Consider the following 17816-nt stretch of genomic DNA (forward strand, 5'->3'; position numbering starts at 1 on the left):
GGGCGGTGAGGCACTGGCACGGGTTGCCCAGAGCAGACTCAGCCCCCCCTCTGCCCCTTCCCTGCCCTGGTGCTTCCAGCAGATGGGCTCAGCCTGGCCAGGGACATGCAGCCTGGCTGACTGTTCCCACCTGGACAACACCTGGATTGGGTGGCAGCAGAAAAACCCAGCCTCCACCAAAACCTCCCTGCACCAACACTGCCTGCCCCAGGACATGCTCCAGGGAGGAGAGAAGAATAAAGTGTGGAGAGACCTGGGTGAGGATGCAACACTTTTCTCTAACTGAGGAAGTAAATAAACCAAAATATGGAAGACTTCTCATAGAGATTTTTTTTTTATTCTTAAAGTTGTTTATTAAAAAAGACATCTCACTATTTTAACTTGAGTATTCCTGACAAGTTCACTGTAGGTCCTATTGGAGAGTCAATGGTCACTAAATCACTTTTGCATCAAAGGATTGAGCTGATCCTGCTACATACTTCCCAAAATCTGTTTTCTTTAGGCTTTTTTTTTTAAAGACAAGCAAGAGTAGAAACACCACCAATTCCTGAGGTCTTGGAAGGAGGGGTGTGGTGGAGCCACAACAGACATTTGCTTTCAACAGATTCATTACTAAATAATGTCACAACAGTCCCCCTATCTGGGGAAACTCTTTATTTCTGGCATCACCAATTCACTTCATTTGCATCTAACTCAGTCTGGGGAACAATGCAGTTACCTCAAATACTTCTACAAACATAGTGCCCAAAGTCTCACCTGGTACTGCACTGTTGGACATGCTCAGCAGCAGCAGAGGCTGTGGCCTTCCCTCTGGATGCCGGCCAGATCCCTCCCTCCAGCTGAGGGCAGAGCTGGGTGAGGCCAGGGCAGGTGGGGACGTGCTGTGGGAACACAACACGTGCCCTGGGGGAACGGGAGCCTCAGTGCAGGGACCAAACCTCTCCCACAGTGAGGAGCAGTTTGGCTTTCCAGTGCCAAAGACAGGGCAGATCATCCCACACAATCCAGGGCTGCTTTCCCAGTGCCTCCTGTGCCAGCACATCCCTCCAGCTCAGAGCAGTGCAGATGAAATAATGAAATTCCCCAAAACCGAGAGCTCCAGCTCCCCAGGCAGCACATCCTTGTGGTGACAGCTCCAAGAGCTCCCAGCCCTTCCTCGATAGCCTTGGGCTAAAGGATGGTAGGGTTAGATGGGATATTGGGAAGGAATTCTTCCCTGGGAGGGTGGGGAGGCCCTGGCACAGGTTGCCCAGAGAAGCTGGGGCTGCCCCTGGATCCCTGGAAGTGTCCAAGGCTGGGTTGGATGGGGCTTGGAGCAACCTGGGCTGGTGGAAGGTGTCCCTGCCCATGGCAGGGTGTGGCTGATCTTTAAGGTCCCTCCCAACCCAAACCATTCCATGAGTCTATGATCCCCTCCTGCTCTAAACCAGAGGGGTGGGGGGGTCACTGCTGCACTAATAACAATTCCACATTGACCTGATTTCTCATGGCCTCTCCACGTGGATTCAATCCAGGCAGAAACTGCTTCCTGCAGCCACTGACAAAGGACCCTCTTATCTCCCCTGCAGAGGAGCTGCTTTTACCTCAGTGCAGAGGAGCCCAGCCCAGGGCGTTCACGGCCCCGACCCTTTGTCTCTAAATAAATCCTGCGTTCAAAGGCTCTTTTTTTTTCCCGTTTGTTGTTACGAGCCAGCCTCATCACTACCTCCAAGTCTCCATCTCCTCCCAGACAAGATCTTGTTTTACTTTCAAGTCCCCAGCCCGGCCCGAGTTTGTGGCGGGAGGAGGAAATCCACTCCAAAAAAACACGTCACCGCCCCAGGAAATCATTCCTCGGGACATTGTAAATAAAGCACACAAAGAAAGGCAGCGGGGTGTGACCCCACCACCGCTGCTGGCACCCCACGCTCTGCCCCAGGGTGCGCAGGGCACCTCACCAGCCACCGCTCCCCCCCAGGCAGTAATTCAGCCTGGAAAAAGGGAGACAAAACCAGAAACCCTTTTTGCTGCAGCACGAAGGATTCGTGGAGCTGCAGGAGGCGGGACGCTCGTTAAACCCTTGGGAAAACATTCATGCTGGGGCACCGTGACCAAGCGGAGGGGACCCAGCGCTGCCGCAGGCAGGAGCCCGCAGTTCATCCATCACGGAATCACAGACGGTTTGGGTTGGAAGGACCTTTAAAGGCCATTTAGTCCGATCCCATCTCAGCCGTGCTGCTCCCAGCCCCTTCCCTGAGGTCCCACTGAGGAAGTTAGGAGGATTTCTTTGCTCCGCACGGGGTTTCTCTCCTTTTCCAGTGCCAGTTGCCTTTCCCTGCTCAGCCTCTGGCGCGCAGCAGCAGCCCCCGATTGCAGCGGCTGCTCCTCCCCATTCCTCCCCATTCCCTCGCAGACACATCCCCGCTGGCAGCGGCCCCGGCCCCGCCCCGGCTCTGCCCTTGGGAATGACGGAGCTGTACACAAGGAAAGTGCTGAGCCAGCTCGATCCAGGCTCACGGGCCTCGTGCACCGCAGACACGCAGTTTTCCCCTTTATTATCTCCCCAACGAGACGAGCTGGAGGCACCAGGAAAAGATAATTCCACTTTTAAAGAAAATTCTCCGTTTTCTGTCCCGTTCAAACCCCAGCTCTAGGATGGAGTCCTGGAATCACAGACTGGTTTGAGTTGGGACCTTAAAGACCAGCTCCTTCCAAGCCCCTGCCACGGGCAGGGAGGCTCAAAGTCACCTGGCCCCCACTCCCATCCTGCATCCAACAGCTGAGCACAGCCAGCCCTCAAACCCAGGAGACTCCCAAATATCATCTGTCATAAAAAGGATATGGTAACCCCCTCCAGGTCCCTTCCTCCTGGGTTACTCATCTCCAGCTCTGACCTGCATCCACAGCTGTCTGCTGAAGGGAATCCCAGGGCTCCTCCTGGAGTAAAGAGCAAGAACTGGACAGGGCAAAACACTTCTCAGGAGCTGGAAGTGCCCCAGGGAAGGGGTTTCTCAGTTTCTCTGCTGCACAGAGGTTTTGATGAATCCCAGACTGGTTTGGGCTGCAAGGACCTTGAAGCTCATCTCGTTCCACCCCCTGCCATGGGCAGGGACACCTTCCACCAGCCCAGGCTGCTCCAAGCCCCATCCAACCCGGCCTTGGACACTTCCAGGGATCCAGGGGCAGCCACAGCTTCTCTGGGCAACCTGTGCCAGGGCCTCCCCACCCTCCCAGGGAAGGATTTCCAAACTAACCCTGCCCTCTGTCAGAGTGGAGCCAGAAAGGGATTTTGTAGAAATTAAAGGAATTTTGTAGAAATTAAAGGAATTCAATGAAAGCAGATGGGGAACAGCCAGGAGCTGGTATAGCCCACAGCTCACTAGGGAAGGGAAGCACCAATCCCAGTATGGAGTGATACATCCATCCATCCCTGCAACCTCCCCACATGTGCCTCATGTCCTGCATCCCTGCTGGAGCCAACACAGCAACAAGGATCAGGTAATTTTGCTGCAGGTTTCCCTACAAAGAGAACTACAGCTCAGAAATAGGCCTGGAGCTGGAATGAGGATTTTCTTGGCACGGACACCATTTCTGTGGGATAACAGGGTGGGCAGGCTTTGCAGACAGGCAGAGCAGCTCCAAAGCCCAGCTCCAAGCTCCCACTTCCACCTTGCCCACACGTTCCAGACCTCCAGCCACTAAAGCAGGAAAATTATTAGTTTCCACATGCAAATGCAAAGGACCTGCCCAGCAGGAGGCATGGAAAGGCCCTGGACTGTTGGAATGTTCCCATTCTACTCTCCCAGTGGCACCACATTTACTTTGGCAATATAAGGACTCGAAATCCCGCCCACACCAAGGACAGAGCCTCCCTAAAGCCCAGCCCTACCGGGCTTTCCCTGCCTTTCCCAAACTCTCACCCTCCCAGGCAGGAATTTCTCCAGGACACCTCTCCCACTAAAAAAACAATCCAGGGGACAGACAACCCGAAGGCTGAAGAGCTGCTGGGCAGGTGTTTCCTGCCCCAAGCCCACGTTCCCAGATGGCAGAGCAGCTGCTGTCCCCTCCAACATTGTGCTCCCTGCCCTCTGCTTCCCCAGGAGCAGCTGGGATGATCCACCAGCCAGCTGGGATGTTCCATCTGGGATGACTCTCCAGCCAGCTGGACGCTTCAGACTGCACACAGATTTCCCTTCTGGCACTTCCTGCCCTTACCTTTGCACTGGGCTGCTGCAGCCTCCCCACTGGGAGAGGAATCGTGGATCTAATTGAAGCAGGGACTGTATTTTTCAAGCTGGAGCCCTCCTACATATGATAAGGTAAAGAGAAAAGTGGAAAAGCTTTGTCTTTCTGGTATTCCAAGTGTGCCACAGGGAAAAGAAGCCAGCATGTGCAGGACAGGCATCCCTGGGAAGGAGCCCCCAGGGGGTGGGAGAAGGCAGGTTCCTCCCTGGACTCAGCCCCAGATCCCCAGAGTACCCGCCTGCCCTCCAAGTAGAACAACAACAGACATTTAAAGGCAGAGTTGCTGCTGGCCCGGGCTGAAGCAGCACACAAAGCATTCCAACCACCTCCTGCACAAAACCACCACAAACCAGGCCAGGCATTTATTTTCCAAGCAGAAGGAATAGGATCTGTCAGTGACACCTCGAGCTGAGGCAGCTTTGAGCTGTACAAGAATTCCAACATCGCCACGGCGCCGCTGGCTGGAAGCAGCAGCAGCAGCAGGGACGGGCTGCTGGATGGCTTTGGAAGATAAAAGTATCTGGCTTTTGCTCCATGGAAAGATGAGGAATTTGTTTGCATGTGAGAGAGTCTGAGTTGTACCCAACTTCCAGCCAAGTCCAGCCAGGAGTCCCCACTCCCCACGGAACAGGTTTATCACGGAGCGTAAAACAACTGCGGCCGTGAGGAACAGCATCAGCTTCCCCACAAAGCTCCCAGCTCCAGGGAATGGGCACAGTTTTATTAACAGGAAAATCATTTGGTCAGCTCTGGGACAGGGATTGAGGAGCACAGAGGGACACGGTGGACCAGGCTAGGGAGGGTTTATTGCATAGTTGTTGGCCAAAGGAGACCTGGAGCGGCGCCGCAGGGAAGTGGCCGTGTTGGAAGTTCTCCAGCTGGGATCTGGCGTGAGGAGGGAGCAGGGAACAGCACACACACACCCCTGTGGACATTCTGGGTGTGGGGCTCTCTGGTGGGACAGGTGGTGAGGAGGAGGAGATCACCTGTGCAATGTCCAACACCATCGGGGGGTTTGGGGAAAGGGCAGGAACGTCAGGCTTGGCCTCTGGGATTTTCATTACATGCTCAAGGGAAATCAAGGAGGTGGAATCCTTGGGCATGGATCTGTAAAAGGGATCAGGAGGGGAATACATCTGTGAACTCCTCCTGCCTCCTCCTCGGGGTTCTCCTGGCAAGGCAGCGGCAGAGTAATTAATACATTCACTAATTAATTAAAACCAGCTTCTTCCCAATCAGAAACTGGGCCCAATTTTAAGGGGGAGGGTTGGTCTGGTGTTTTTTATCTTCTTTCAGCCAAGCAGCCTCAGCCAGCCAATTTTTAATTTTCCCTCCCCTATTTTGGCTTTATAAAGGTTCTAATTTTTCCCAAGTGGCTAATTGGGAATACACCACCCTGAGTACAGCCATGTCCCTCTGCCACCACTGTGCAAGATCATCCTGCTTCTTCCACACCTCTGGAGGTGCACAAACACCTTGGGTTTTCCTCCTCAGGTTAGAAACAACAGTTCCAATGAAAGAAGAGGAGGAAATACAATTCTCTAACATTTTGCTTTTACTCCTTCATGGAATCTTTCCAATGCAACTTCACAAAAGCAACGTAAATAAAGTCTATTTTTCTTCTAAAAAGAAGATCCTGTTCCACAGATTCCGTAGTGCAATTGGTTATCTGGTAGAAAAAAAAAATTATCTTCTTCGGCTCCATGGAGGAAAACTCTGGAAACAGTTCCATGGTCTCAATAAAAATAGGAAAGTCTATCCAGGATGGGCTAGAAAGTTCCACGTGTGTGGACACACAATTCCTGCAGTCTGCCTCTAGTTGAAGAGGATGGACTCTGGGTCCTGGTTGGCCATCTGTGCAATGTGCTTTAGTACATCCTTTTTGGTGATGATCCCCAGCAGCTTCCTGGAAAATGAAACATGTTTTTAATGCACTGACACCCCCCAGAAGGGTCCCTGGCAGGGCTATTGGAGGCCCTTGCAGGGGCTGAAGAACCTTTTGGGATCTGAAGTGACACCTCACCCAAAGGATTCTTCCCTGTGAGGGTGGGGAGGCCCTGGCACAGGTTGCCCAGAGAAGCTGTGGCTGCCCCTGGATCCCTGGAAGTGTCCAAGGCCAGGTTGGACAGGGCTTGGAGCAACCTGGGCTAGCAGAAGGTGTCCCTGCCTATGGCAGAGGGTGGCACTGGATGGGATTTAAGGTCTCTTCCAACTCAAACTTCTGGGATTCTATGAAATGTGACACTCACAAGCCTCAGCAGACACCCCATCAGTATTTTACACTGAAAAAGTAAGGAGGTTATAACCAAAAGACTAATATTAATCATAGAATCATGGAATTCTTAAGGTTGGAAAAGACCTCCAAGACCATCAAGTCCACCCTGTGCCCGATCCCCACCTTGTCCCCAGCCCAGAGCACTGAGTGACACGTCCAGTCTTTCCTTGGACACCCGCAGGGATGGGGACTCCACCACCTCCCTGGGAAGTTCCAATGTTTAACAACCCCTTCCATGAAGAAATTCTTCTTGATGTCCAACCTGAACCTGCCCTGGCACAGCTTGAAGCCACTTCCTCCTGTCCTGTCACTTGTTACCTGGGAGAGCCCAACCCCCACCTCACTACGAGGTCTTTAAATAAATAAATAATCATTAACTTAACTTCTTCTCTAAAAAGACCCACTTCGGTGTGTGGTGCTGCTCTTTAAAGCCCCAGCACTTGGCAGCTGGGCCTTAAAAAGGTGCCCAAAGACAGGCCAGGAATGAGGGAGCTGGGAAGAACATCCGTGGAGAGCACACGGAGCGGGGGGGGGGAGCTGGCAGTGGCTGATCCAAAGGCACCACAGCAGGGAGAGAATTCCTGCTGGTGCCATGCTCCAGGAATGGATCACTCAGTTTGCTCTCATCCTTCCCCTCCTCAAACTCCTCTTATCAGCACCAAAGCAAATGCCAGGATACACATGGACAGATTTGGGAGGGGGTTTGAGCCCATCAGCTGCAGAGAGCCATCAGCACAGGAGCTGGGCCTCTGCCTCACAGCCCTTATCCTCCTGCTCCAGCTGGAACTGGGCGGTCACAATTCCCTTCTTCCAGGCAAAAGCTGCTCCAGCATCCAGCACGGACGCCCATGGATGTCCCCTTTGCCCCCTGAGAGCAGAGGAGGCTCTGACCCAGGGCCCCCAGGGCTCTTACCCGTTGTGAGTGACGAGGCACTGGCGCAATCCCAGCTTGCGGAAAATGTCCACGACGATTTCCATGGGCGTTTCATCCGTCACTGTGAAGGGACTGAGGTCCAGGATGCTCCTGAGTTTCAGCACAGAGGGGGAGCTCGGAGGCAGTGGGGGACAGTAGTCAGTGAAACAAATAATTGAAGTGCTCACGATCCCGTCCTGCTTTTTCCGGGCGTTTTCTGGAAGAAGAAATATCTGATTAAATATCAGCCCTCCTTTCCTTTTCTAAATAGAAGAGCATTCCCCTTCCTCTGCCCACACTGGATGTCCTTAGAAGTCCATTCCTTCCTTTCACCTGAGCTGTTTCTTTCCCCACTGAGGGAGGGAGTATGTTTCCAGCCTTTCTTCTAATGGAATCACAGAGTCAATAAGGTTGGAAAAGACCTTTAAGATCAAGTCCAACCATCAGCACAGCACCACCACCATGTTCACCACTAACCATGTCCTCAAGTGCCACATCCACACGTTTTCTGAACATTTCCAGGGATGGTGACACCACCTGGGCAGCCTGTGCCAGTGCTGGACAACCCTTTCCATGAAAAAACTTTCCCCAATGTCCTAAACCTAAACCTCCCCTGGCGCAACTCCACGTCGTTTCCTCTCCTCCTGTTACTTGTTACCTGGGAGAAGAGACAGCAGAACCTCCAAGGTCTCCAAAGTTCCACCCCAGGGGTGAGACCAGAACGTGCTTTGCCCAAGGCCAAGGCTGCTGCACCTCAGCATTGTGCTCTGGCCAGGTAAATACAAGTTCTGGAGATCTTTAACTTCCCAGTTTTAAGAGGCAGTAGATAAAATGCTTTGTACTTTTATAAGTCACCAATTTGGGTCCCATGCGGAGCAGTTAAAGGACTATTTTTAAGCCCTTAATGACTTGCATAGGCTCCATGGAGGTCACTTGGGTCAGGAATGGAAAACATGTCAAGCACTGGCCATCCCTCAGACCTTCCCACGAGAGCACGCACAGGTAACGTGGGTACCTGCCACACTGCAACTCAATAGCAGCATTCCAAGACTCCCTGGGAGCGGGCTGGCCTGGCAGCCCAAACACCAGGATCACTCTTAGTGAATCCCTGGAGATTCCAAGGAACACAAGGGCATGTGTGGTGGTACTACAGAGCTGCCTCACAGAAGGCAGGCAATGCACAGAATGTCACAGTGCACTTGTCCCTAGATATTTTGTTCCCTATTGACACAAGCATTTGCCCAGGTACTGATTCAGGAGAGCAAGAGCAACAGTCACATGCTCCAAAAACTGTACTGAATATCCTGAAACCAAGGCAGAAATCTCACCTGAAAAGAGAGAAGGAACACGTGGAGTTGATTTGCGGACGAAGAAACTTAATTATAAAACTCCTCTAGCCCTGCCACAGACAAAGCGAGCTCAGGACCCACCTCCCTCAACCCACCTGGGCAGTGACCCAATATTCAGCACCTGGACCAACCAGACAGGTTTGAGCCATGACCAGTTCACAAAGCTTCCCACATTCAGTCAGCACAAAGCCAGGAAGGCTTTGCTCTTGCTGGAAAGGAGCCTCACACTTCACAACCACGCCTTGAAGTTCACAAACTCAGCAGAGCCACACTAATGGCACTGGACAACTCTACAAGGATCTGAAAGGACACTGTAGCAAGGTGGGGGTCAGCCCTTTCTCCCAGGTAACAAGTGCCAGGACAAGGGGACACAGCCTCAAGCTGCACCGGGGGAGGTTGGACATCAGAAGGAATTTCTTCACAGAAAGGGCTGTTAAACATTGGAAGGGGCTGCTCAGGGAGGTGTTGGGAGTCCTCATCACTGGAGGTGTTCAAGGAACAACTTGGATGCGGCACTCAGTGCTCTGGGCTGGGTGACAAGGTGGGGATCGGTCACAGGTTGGATTTGGAGGTCTTTTCCAAGTGATTCTGGGATTCCGTGACAAGCCACCCTGTCCTTCACATCCGATGCAAGCAGGAGGCACCAGGAAGCACAGCCACCAGCACAAGGGGTGTCTGAACTCCTCAGGTGGCATTTAAGGCCTCTGACAGCAGCACTGCCCTGCGCAGTGTCGCCCCTTACCAATTGAAATGATGAGGTCCCTCCTGAGGACAAAGCCCACCAGGCGCTGGGACGCCCGGGACACCACCACGGGGTAGCCGCTGTAGGTGGTGTTTGTGACGATGGTCTCCACGTCCTCCACGGTCATGCTGTCCTGGGTGATGACCGTCAGGGGAGGGTCGTTCTTGCGCGGCCTCATCACGTCCATGGCCCGCGTCTTGTGCGAGAACTCCTCCTTGGCCTCCAGGAAGGGGTACCCGTTGAGCCGGATGTGGGCGTCGTAAATCCCCTCCCGCCCGACGGCGTCGGCCACCCACTTGCTGGTCATGGCTGCTGCCATCAGGGGCACGATGTACTCCAGCCCCCCCGTGAGCTCGAACATGATGACCACCAGCGACACGGTCATTCGGGTCACCCCGCCTGCAGGCACAGCACAGGAAGGCAGATGACACAAACGGGTGAATTTGGGGGGTTTTCCACCTGCTCCCAGGTGTGGTTTCACCCGCCCTCTGCCACCCAGAGAAAGGCTGGTACCAGCACAGGTGGTGCTGTTGGGCTCTGGCATGAGTGGAACCCTCCGTCCGTGGGATGGGGTGCAAGGTTTCTGTGGGGTTTTGTCTCGGCACATTTTAATTATGCTTTTGAGATTCAAGTCCCAAAGCGACATTTCGGAGGAGTTTTGTTCCAATACCCAACCCCTAAAGGGGCACTTCAGTACTGCCCAGTGGCAAACAGAACTGTAAATGAAGTTGAACTGGATTTATGTTCCATATTTCTATTTATTTTCCCATTACATTCAAACAATCCCAGAAGGCTGGAAGGAATCTTAAAGTCTATCTTGTTCCAACCCCCTGATATGGGCAGGGACACCTTCCACTAGACCAGGTTGATCAGATAAGTTGCATCCCCTCTAAAAAGGTCCAAAATGGGGTTTGGTAACATGTTTTTATTGTTCCTGAGAGTTTTTCCTGATAAAGTAATGCCTTAAGACTTACACATATTTTGTGGAGAAGAGGATTGGGAATTACAGGTCTGGAAGGACTGGAAAGTGAAGTTGGATCACGTGCACCCAAACCCTCAAACTCAGCCAAGAGGGAGAAGTGTTACCAAAAAACACTTGAAAGCAGAATTGCATCACAATATTTAAGGCCAGAACAGGAAGTAAAATGAATTAAAACATTTTACTTTAAAAATCCCATAGGAAAATGTAAGTCCCTGGGCAGCCTCATCTGTCCTGGCTCCCACTCTGGAGCTTCCCACCGGAGCCTGCCATGTCCAGCACCAGGTTGGGGCTGGCAAAAGAACACCAACAGGATGAGAAACACACGGCACATTCTGCTAAGTGTCCTGAGGCTCCGGAGGAGAAGCCAGCTTCGATGGCCTGCCACAACCGCAGCTCCTCCACCACAGAGCCACTGACAGGCAGAACAAGATGATCCTTAAGGTCCCTTCCAACCCAAACCATTCTGTGATTAAAGCTGAAAAAGACCCCTAAGACCACCCGAGTTCCAACCTTCACCCCCTACAACGCCCCTTCACATGGCCGAGCCAGCCCCAGCCCGCGGGCTGGCCCTGGGGAGGGCCGTGCTTACCCAGACACGCCGCGGCGCCCACCATGGCGTAGAGGCCGGGGGTGATGCAGTCGGCCCCCTGGCTGCACCAGCCGCTGAAGATGGCCCAGTCGTGGTGGTAGAAGGCCAGCTGCTCCACGGCCACCCCGAGCAGCCGCCCTGCGATGGCCCCCACGGCCATGCTGGGGATGAAGAGGCCCGAGGGCACCTGTGGGAACAACGTGTGGGTGAGCGCCGGCGCCCGGAGGCTTCACAGACGAGGGATGGAACCCCCAAACGGACACAGTTAGAGGGGTTTGCTGGAGTTAAAAGTCACAGAACTGTGGAGCTGGAAGCGATGTTTTAAAGGTCTTCTATAGTCCAACCCCCACGCAATGAGCAGGGACATAAAAACTGTCGAGGATCAGAGAATACTAGAGTGGTTTGGGTTGGAAGGGACCTTAAAGCTCATTGAGTTCCACCCCCTGCCACGGGCAGGAACACCTTCCACTAGACCAGCTTACTCCAAGCCCTGTCCCTTCTGCCCTTCCTGCACCCTCATACTCCAAATTCTCTGCAAGAGAGTCTGAATTGTCTCCTTTCTGACCAGGAGAACCAGCCACACAATTGGTTGGTGTGGAACAGGACAAGCTCTTCTCAAAAGAGAACATAACCAACCTTCACCCTCACGCCGCTAACTCCACGCCTTTCCAACCACACCACCACATGTTTATGGCAGGCATGGGATTTTCCCACTCTCTTCATTCACACACTGGGCGTGGAATCATCCTTCTTCCCTGCCAGAAATTCAAACTCCACTGTGACAGGGAATTAGCACACGCAGCACAAGTGACACCCAGCAAAGCCACTGCCAGCACGTTTCAGCTCTGTTGTGCTGTTCCAGGACTTGGAAAGCACCTGTTGTTTGAATCAGGGAATTCCCTCCCTCCCCTTTCGTTTCCACAGTGGCCATACAGCTTTGTCACACCTTGTCTGTCTCTCTTACAGACTCAATGGTTGCCTTGGAATGTCAGCGACCACCTCAGGGCAACAACGATGCCAAACCTCTGTGGTGGGGTCACCTTTCCAGGCAGATCCTTGAGGACTGGGGAAAGGGGAGATACTCAGCTCCACCACATGAACCCCACTGCAGGAGAGCTCAGACCTGGGCACTACAACTGCACCAAATGAGTTCCAAACCATCTGAGCAAGGAACAGCTATGATTAAGCATTTACAAATTAAGGTATTGATTGCTTTGCAATTAGCTGTTGCATCTGTACCACATATATATTGAAAAGGCCTGAAGCAGGACAATTCTGTGTCTGGAAAACAGGCTGTGGAGCCCTGAGACACCAGTTTTGTGACTGCATTTGGTGCTCGCACTCAGGATGGAAGGTTTCTACTGCCCTCAGGCACGAGGGGCAAGACCAATAACTGCAGCCTGTCACCTTAGAGCAGAGCTTGGGGGGAAAACATGTCCGGTTAGGGAGGAAATTATACTTTAAGACCAGGAGTCCTTTACAGCAAGCCTCACCTTCATGCCAAAGGTAAAGATGGTGATGAAGACCTTCATGATGAGGGCCAGAGCCAGCTGCCACATGGCCGTGTACACGCCCGGGCCGGCAGCGCGGTCCGGCAGGTCGTCCCCCTTGGTGCTGTTGAAATCATTCACGTACTCGCACAGCTTGGACGAGTCCAAAATCCCACAGTCGTTGAAGAGCTCCGAAATGAGCTCGCTGGTGCTCATCCTGGTGTACTCATTGGGGAAGGCCAGGATGGCTGTGATGGCCGTGACCACAAACACCTCCAGCACGGGGTATTTGCCCAGCCGGGTCGTCTTGCGCCGCCGGCACCAGGCGATGTTGCTGCGTATGAAGAAAGCTCCCCAGAGTCCACCAAATATTCCCAACAGGATGAAGGGCACCAGCTCCAGCAGGTGCCACGGCATGTGAAACTCCACGTAGAAGAGAACGAGGCGGCTGTTCCCGAAGGGGTTGATGGAGCGCAGGGTGAAGGCAGCGACCAGCGCGGCGAAGAAGGAGCGCCACAGCGTCTTGAGAGGGAAGTAGTAACTCACCTGAAGGCAACAACAAAGCAGATTTGGTCACTTTAACACTTGTCACTGCCCCACTGCAGGAAGTAGAGCCAGGGCAGAGATCCATGTCTGCTGGCTCATTCCCTCCTCTCCAGCCAAGCAGCCCAGGTTTGATTTGGAGCTCCCGATCCACCGGCGGTTGCAATGAGTGGGATGGGCCCTGGCCTCCCCACTTCCACTGCAGCAAGTGCCCTCTGTGATCCCTGAAGCGACTCACTCGGATAATAAAAGGTGTTACACATCAGCCTTGAGCTGATTCTGGAGAACTGTGTGGCTCTGCAAGGTCCAAAGTGCCAAACAGCAGCACCTGCTATTGCTGCCACCACAACTAGTGCTCAGCTGAGCAAATCCATTCCAGCCCTCCTCTGAAAGCCATCGTGGCCCTCCCCTGAGCTAAGCCTTGAGGCAAGCAGTCGTGATCTTTTCACACCTGAGATCAAGAGATCAAGGTTTAGAAGCTCCTTGGGAAGAAAAGGGGGTTGATAAGTCAGAGAAGTTTGTTCCCCAGTATCCTGGGACAGAGCTGTCAGGAGAGTGGACAAGAGGAAATGGCCTCAAGCTCTGCCAGGGGAGGGTCAGGCTGGACAACAGGAGGAATTTCTTCACTGAAAGGGTTGTTAAACATTGGAAGGGGCTGCCCAGGGAGGTGGTGAAGTCCCCATCCCTGGAGGGATGGATGTGGCACTCTGTGCTCTGGTCTGGTTGACAAGGTAGGGATCAGTCACAGGTTGGACTTGGAGGTCTTTTCCAACGTCAGTGATTCTGTGATTCTATATGGAAAACACAGCTGTGGCTGTGAGCAGTCAGTGATGCCAAGCATGGACAGACCAGGGGAAACCAACCAGTTTATGGCAAAGCTACAGACAGACATGATCCAAAATTAACCCTCCAGCACTCATAAGAATTACCTGAACCCCCGACCAGCTTTTAGGTTGGCCTTGTACATACAGTATTCCAGAGGCTCTGCTTTCCACAGCCCAGCAGGCAGGAGTGGGCTGTGTTTTTAACCCAGCAGGGCCAGTTCTGCACTAAACCAGCTCAAGAGCCAAGGTTACCTCTTCCAGGCTGAAGAGCACTCCTCCGATGGGTGCACCAAAAGCCACCGACACGCCGGCGGCGGCGGCTGCTGAGAGCACCTGAGGGAGGGACAAAGGCAGTCAGACTTCTCAGCCCTCCCAACCACTCCTTTCTTCTGTTTGCCTTCACTTAAATTTGTACATGTTTATCTCCAGCCAGTGCACGGTCAGCTGGGTCTGACCTGCCTTAAAGGCAGCAGGGAAAAGGTGGAGTGAGCCAATTCCCGAGGGAGAAGTAGCTCCAAGAAAAAATCAGTGTTAGCATTTCAACAGTCCCAGCCCCAAATGGGTAGAAGTGGCATCACTGGCAACTTCCTCTTCTGTTCCAACCGATTTCACCTCAGATAAAGCTTCAGTACAATACAACAGCAGTAATTTCACCCCACAGAACACCCCGAGTTTTCCTGTCTCACATTCCCCCTGTGTCCCAGCAGGGTGTAACATAAGTGGAGGTGCTCTGGAGCCCTCCAAACCCTGCCAGCCCACCCACTGGTTTCTGCCAGGTTTGGTTCAGCAGAAGGTACACACTGGCACACGTGGTACACACTGGCACACGGAGAACATGCCAGAACAGAACAGTTTACCCCCGGGGGGAAGCCCCAGAGCCACGACCTCCCCACTTCGGTGTCTCCACGTACCTCCCTGCGCTTGGCTTCGTTCTTGCGGTACTTGGTGAAGAGATGGCACAGGATGTTCCCACAGCAGCAGGCGACGTGGACCAGGGGCCCCTCCTTGCCCAGGCTCAGCCCCGAGGACACGGCCAGCACGAGGGTGATGGTTTTGATGACCAGCGTCCACTTGCCCAGGTAGCCTCTAATGATGAAACCACTTAAGATAGTTTTGATCTGGAAGTCAAGCACACAAAGCTCTACAGGCTTTCATTCAAGCCCTGGTCAGAGCTCCTGATTTACTGGGCATTCCCAACCCTACCCTTCCCTACAGCTTTCAGAGTGCCCTCCACGACCTATCAAAAGTAACTTAAGAGTCTGTAAAAATATCCCTCCTTGTAAAGGCAGAACCAGCCACCTGAGTCCTTCCTCCAGGGCCCCTATCCCTGATGGTGAAACACCCAAGCAGTACCTCCTGCAGTAAATGCCAAAACATCTTAATTTTTAAAGGGATTGCACGGAGATTTTAGAACTAGACATGTTTCAGGAATGGCTTGAAAAAACACCCATACGTTAAACCACTACCTGAAGTGGAAGAAGTTATTCCATAGCAGGTGTGTGTAAGTTTTTGGATGGTGGATCCCCTACCCCACCTGAAAAACAACCCACTCTCATTCTCACTCACCTCTGGGATCCCTGAGCCACAGGCATATGGAGCAAACCCCTTCACAAGTAGCACAGCAAGAAGGGAGAACATCAAGGCCCAGACAACGTACATGAAGTAGTTGAGAATATACGCAAACGCCCCCTGAAAAAACACGGAGAAAAACGCCCAAATTAGATCATTTCAAGTGACCCCATATCAAACCTGTGCACTGAAGTGAGCACAGAGAAACAGCAGGTCATCTCAGAGAGTTATCAGCCAAAAATGGAGAGAGCTCCCCTAAGCCTGAGGTTTCAAGGTACATGTGCTGGGTTATGGGGATGAACCAATCCCACCTCCAAAAGCCATTCATTAAACAGCAAACAAGGTACAGGAGTAGAATCATGGAATTATTTAGGCTGGAAAAGACCTCTAGGACGATCAAGTTCAACCTCAGCTTGGAAGTGGCTCAGTGTTGTCCCAGTCAAGCAGCTGCTCCACTGCATAGAGCTGCCCCAAACACAGGACTGGAGCCCGTGACATTCCCCCAAAATGTTCATGGGCAAAATACCCTCCAAGTACCACGTCTTGGACACACAACTAACACATTGCACCTGTAAAACTGGCAGTGTTTTGCTTCCCCACACCCCCATCTGAGGACAACACATCAGTAACTTGTTGACACCCTTGGAAGACGCCAACGATGAGCGTTTAACCACTGAACCACCCAGAGCTTGGACTTCTGGCATCTACACCCAGATCACTCCCTGGGATGACACAGGCTGGGTAACTGGGGAATCCAGCAGCAAAACCAGCTGCAGTCACCTCTCCATAGCCGAGGATGAGCTGGGACCAGCTCTTCCACTCGGGACACTTGTCTCTGTCGGTGAAGGTGGTGTTGGATTTCCAGCAGCAGTGCTCGTGGTTGAACCAGAACCCTGCCAAGCACACTCCTTCCTTCAGATCTGTCATCCAGTGGGCAGAGATGTCGATCAGCCCTGCCAAGGAACCTGGTTTAAAGGAAAAAAAAAAAACCAAAATAGTTTAATAATCACCTTGTGCACACTCAAACACCTGAAGGTCACAGCCTGCCCCACTAGTTCCTGACTCACCCTGCAACACATAGAGAAACACTGGTATTTCTGCCTACAATTCCTTCTGTGGAGAGCTAAAGGGGCAGATTTGCTTGGTTTTGAATAATTTCAATATATTGAAAAGAGCAGGTGAGGGAACAGCACGGCTGATGATATTTCAAAAGCTGTGTTCAAACCCACCCTGCATCCTCAGCAAATTAATTCTTCCCAATGACACTGAAAAACTGTTTATTAAATATAGCACAGCAACATTCCTGGAGGACTCTAGACAAAATGTGTCACCAGAATCCAGGAGCTGCACCAACAACGCCGACACTGTGACAGGAATAACTCTGAATTTGGAAAAAAACATTTCCAATGCCAAATCAAAAAAAGAAAAATAAAGGAGGGGAAAGTTACAACTGTGCCAAGTGAAACAACGCCAGCAGAGCCAGCACAGAAGTTAATTTGGATTTTAGAAGAGGAATCTTCATGCAATTTCTATTAATAACTTCTGTGATCCCCGAAGATCACTGGGATCAGCTCTGCTCTCACCCAACCCCCCAGAGCAAAGCAGAGGCCAGGAACAGGGACCTCTGATCCTTAGGAGCAAGTGGCAGCACAAGCTTCAGAGGCTGCAATCAACATTCAGCAAATCCAGCAGTTAATGACAAACTGGCCAGCAGCCTTCCTGGGTAAACATTAACAGGAGATCTCACTTGGACCCTCGTGACAGATGCTTTGCTGCTTCCTATCGGGAAGATCTGTATCCAAGGGATTTACTCCTGCTGCCCTAGGGCCAAAGTTTGCTTCTAAGTCATTTAAAAGGTCTCAGCCAGCCAGCCTCTGAAAGAAGCTGACTTCCAAAAAACACCTCTTCCTTTTTATATCCAAGTAAAGTGGGAAAAAAAACCAAAACAACAAAAAAGAAGTAACTCTTGCTGGCAGTCCTTGGCATTAACCTCTGCAGTGCCCCCGAGGAGCGTTTGGCACAGACGTACACAAAGCACAGCACTCTCCTCCAGCCCAGCATTTCCATCAGCTCCGCTTTAATTAACATTTTTTATTTGTTTCAGAGCTCTGTACCAGCAGCAGACCCAGAGCAGTGTCCAGGACAGCTCTCAGCCTCAGTTTCATACTTTGCTTTTGCACAAACGGGGCCTCAAAACACTTAAAAATAATTCTCTGTGAACCACAATGCAGCGGCAGAGCCCTCGGTGGCAGCACAAGTCCTCACTCCAGGGACAGATCCTGCTCCAGGGACCTGCCAGGGCTTGTGGAGGAATTG

At 52.2% G+C, this 17816-nt stretch overlaps 1 protein-coding gene across 4 annotated transcripts in view; it reads right to left on the bottom strand.

The window, feature by feature from the left end:
* Positions 1-4554: 4554 nt before the first annotated feature.
* LOC114000835 (H(+)/Cl(-) exchange transporter 5) overlaps positions 4555-17816 on the bottom strand; it is a 37179-nt gene continuing 23917 nt past the window's right edge. For all 4 annotated transcript variants that reach the window (XM_039387325.1, XM_027745465.2, XM_027745463.2 and 1 more), the window contains 9 exons: positions 16281-16465; positions 15498-15620; positions 14843-15049; positions 14184-14264; positions 12568-13110; positions 11075-11261; positions 9504-9902; positions 7413-7629; positions 4555-6130 (listed from right to left, as the gene is read on the bottom strand). In XM_039387325.1, the coding sequence (XP_039243259.1) occupies positions 6040-6130; positions 7413-7629; positions 9504-9902; positions 11075-11261; positions 12568-13110; positions 14184-14264; positions 14843-15049; positions 15498-15620; positions 16281-16465 (2033 nt within the window). In that variant the 3' untranslated portion in view covers positions 4555-6039. The remainder of the gene's footprint in view (positions 6131-7412; positions 7630-9503; positions 9903-11074; positions 11262-12567; positions 13111-14183; positions 14265-14842; positions 15050-15497; positions 15621-16280; positions 16466-17816) is intronic.

The sequence above is a fragment of the Pipra filicauda genome, unplaced genomic scaffold (genome assembly GCF_003945595.2).
Source record: "Pipra filicauda isolate LSUMZ 115617 unplaced genomic scaffold, ASM394559v2 scaffold554_size360964_pilon, whole genome shotgun sequence".
Taxonomy (NCBI): Eukaryota; Metazoa; Chordata; class Aves; order Passeriformes; family Pipridae; genus Pipra; species Pipra filicauda.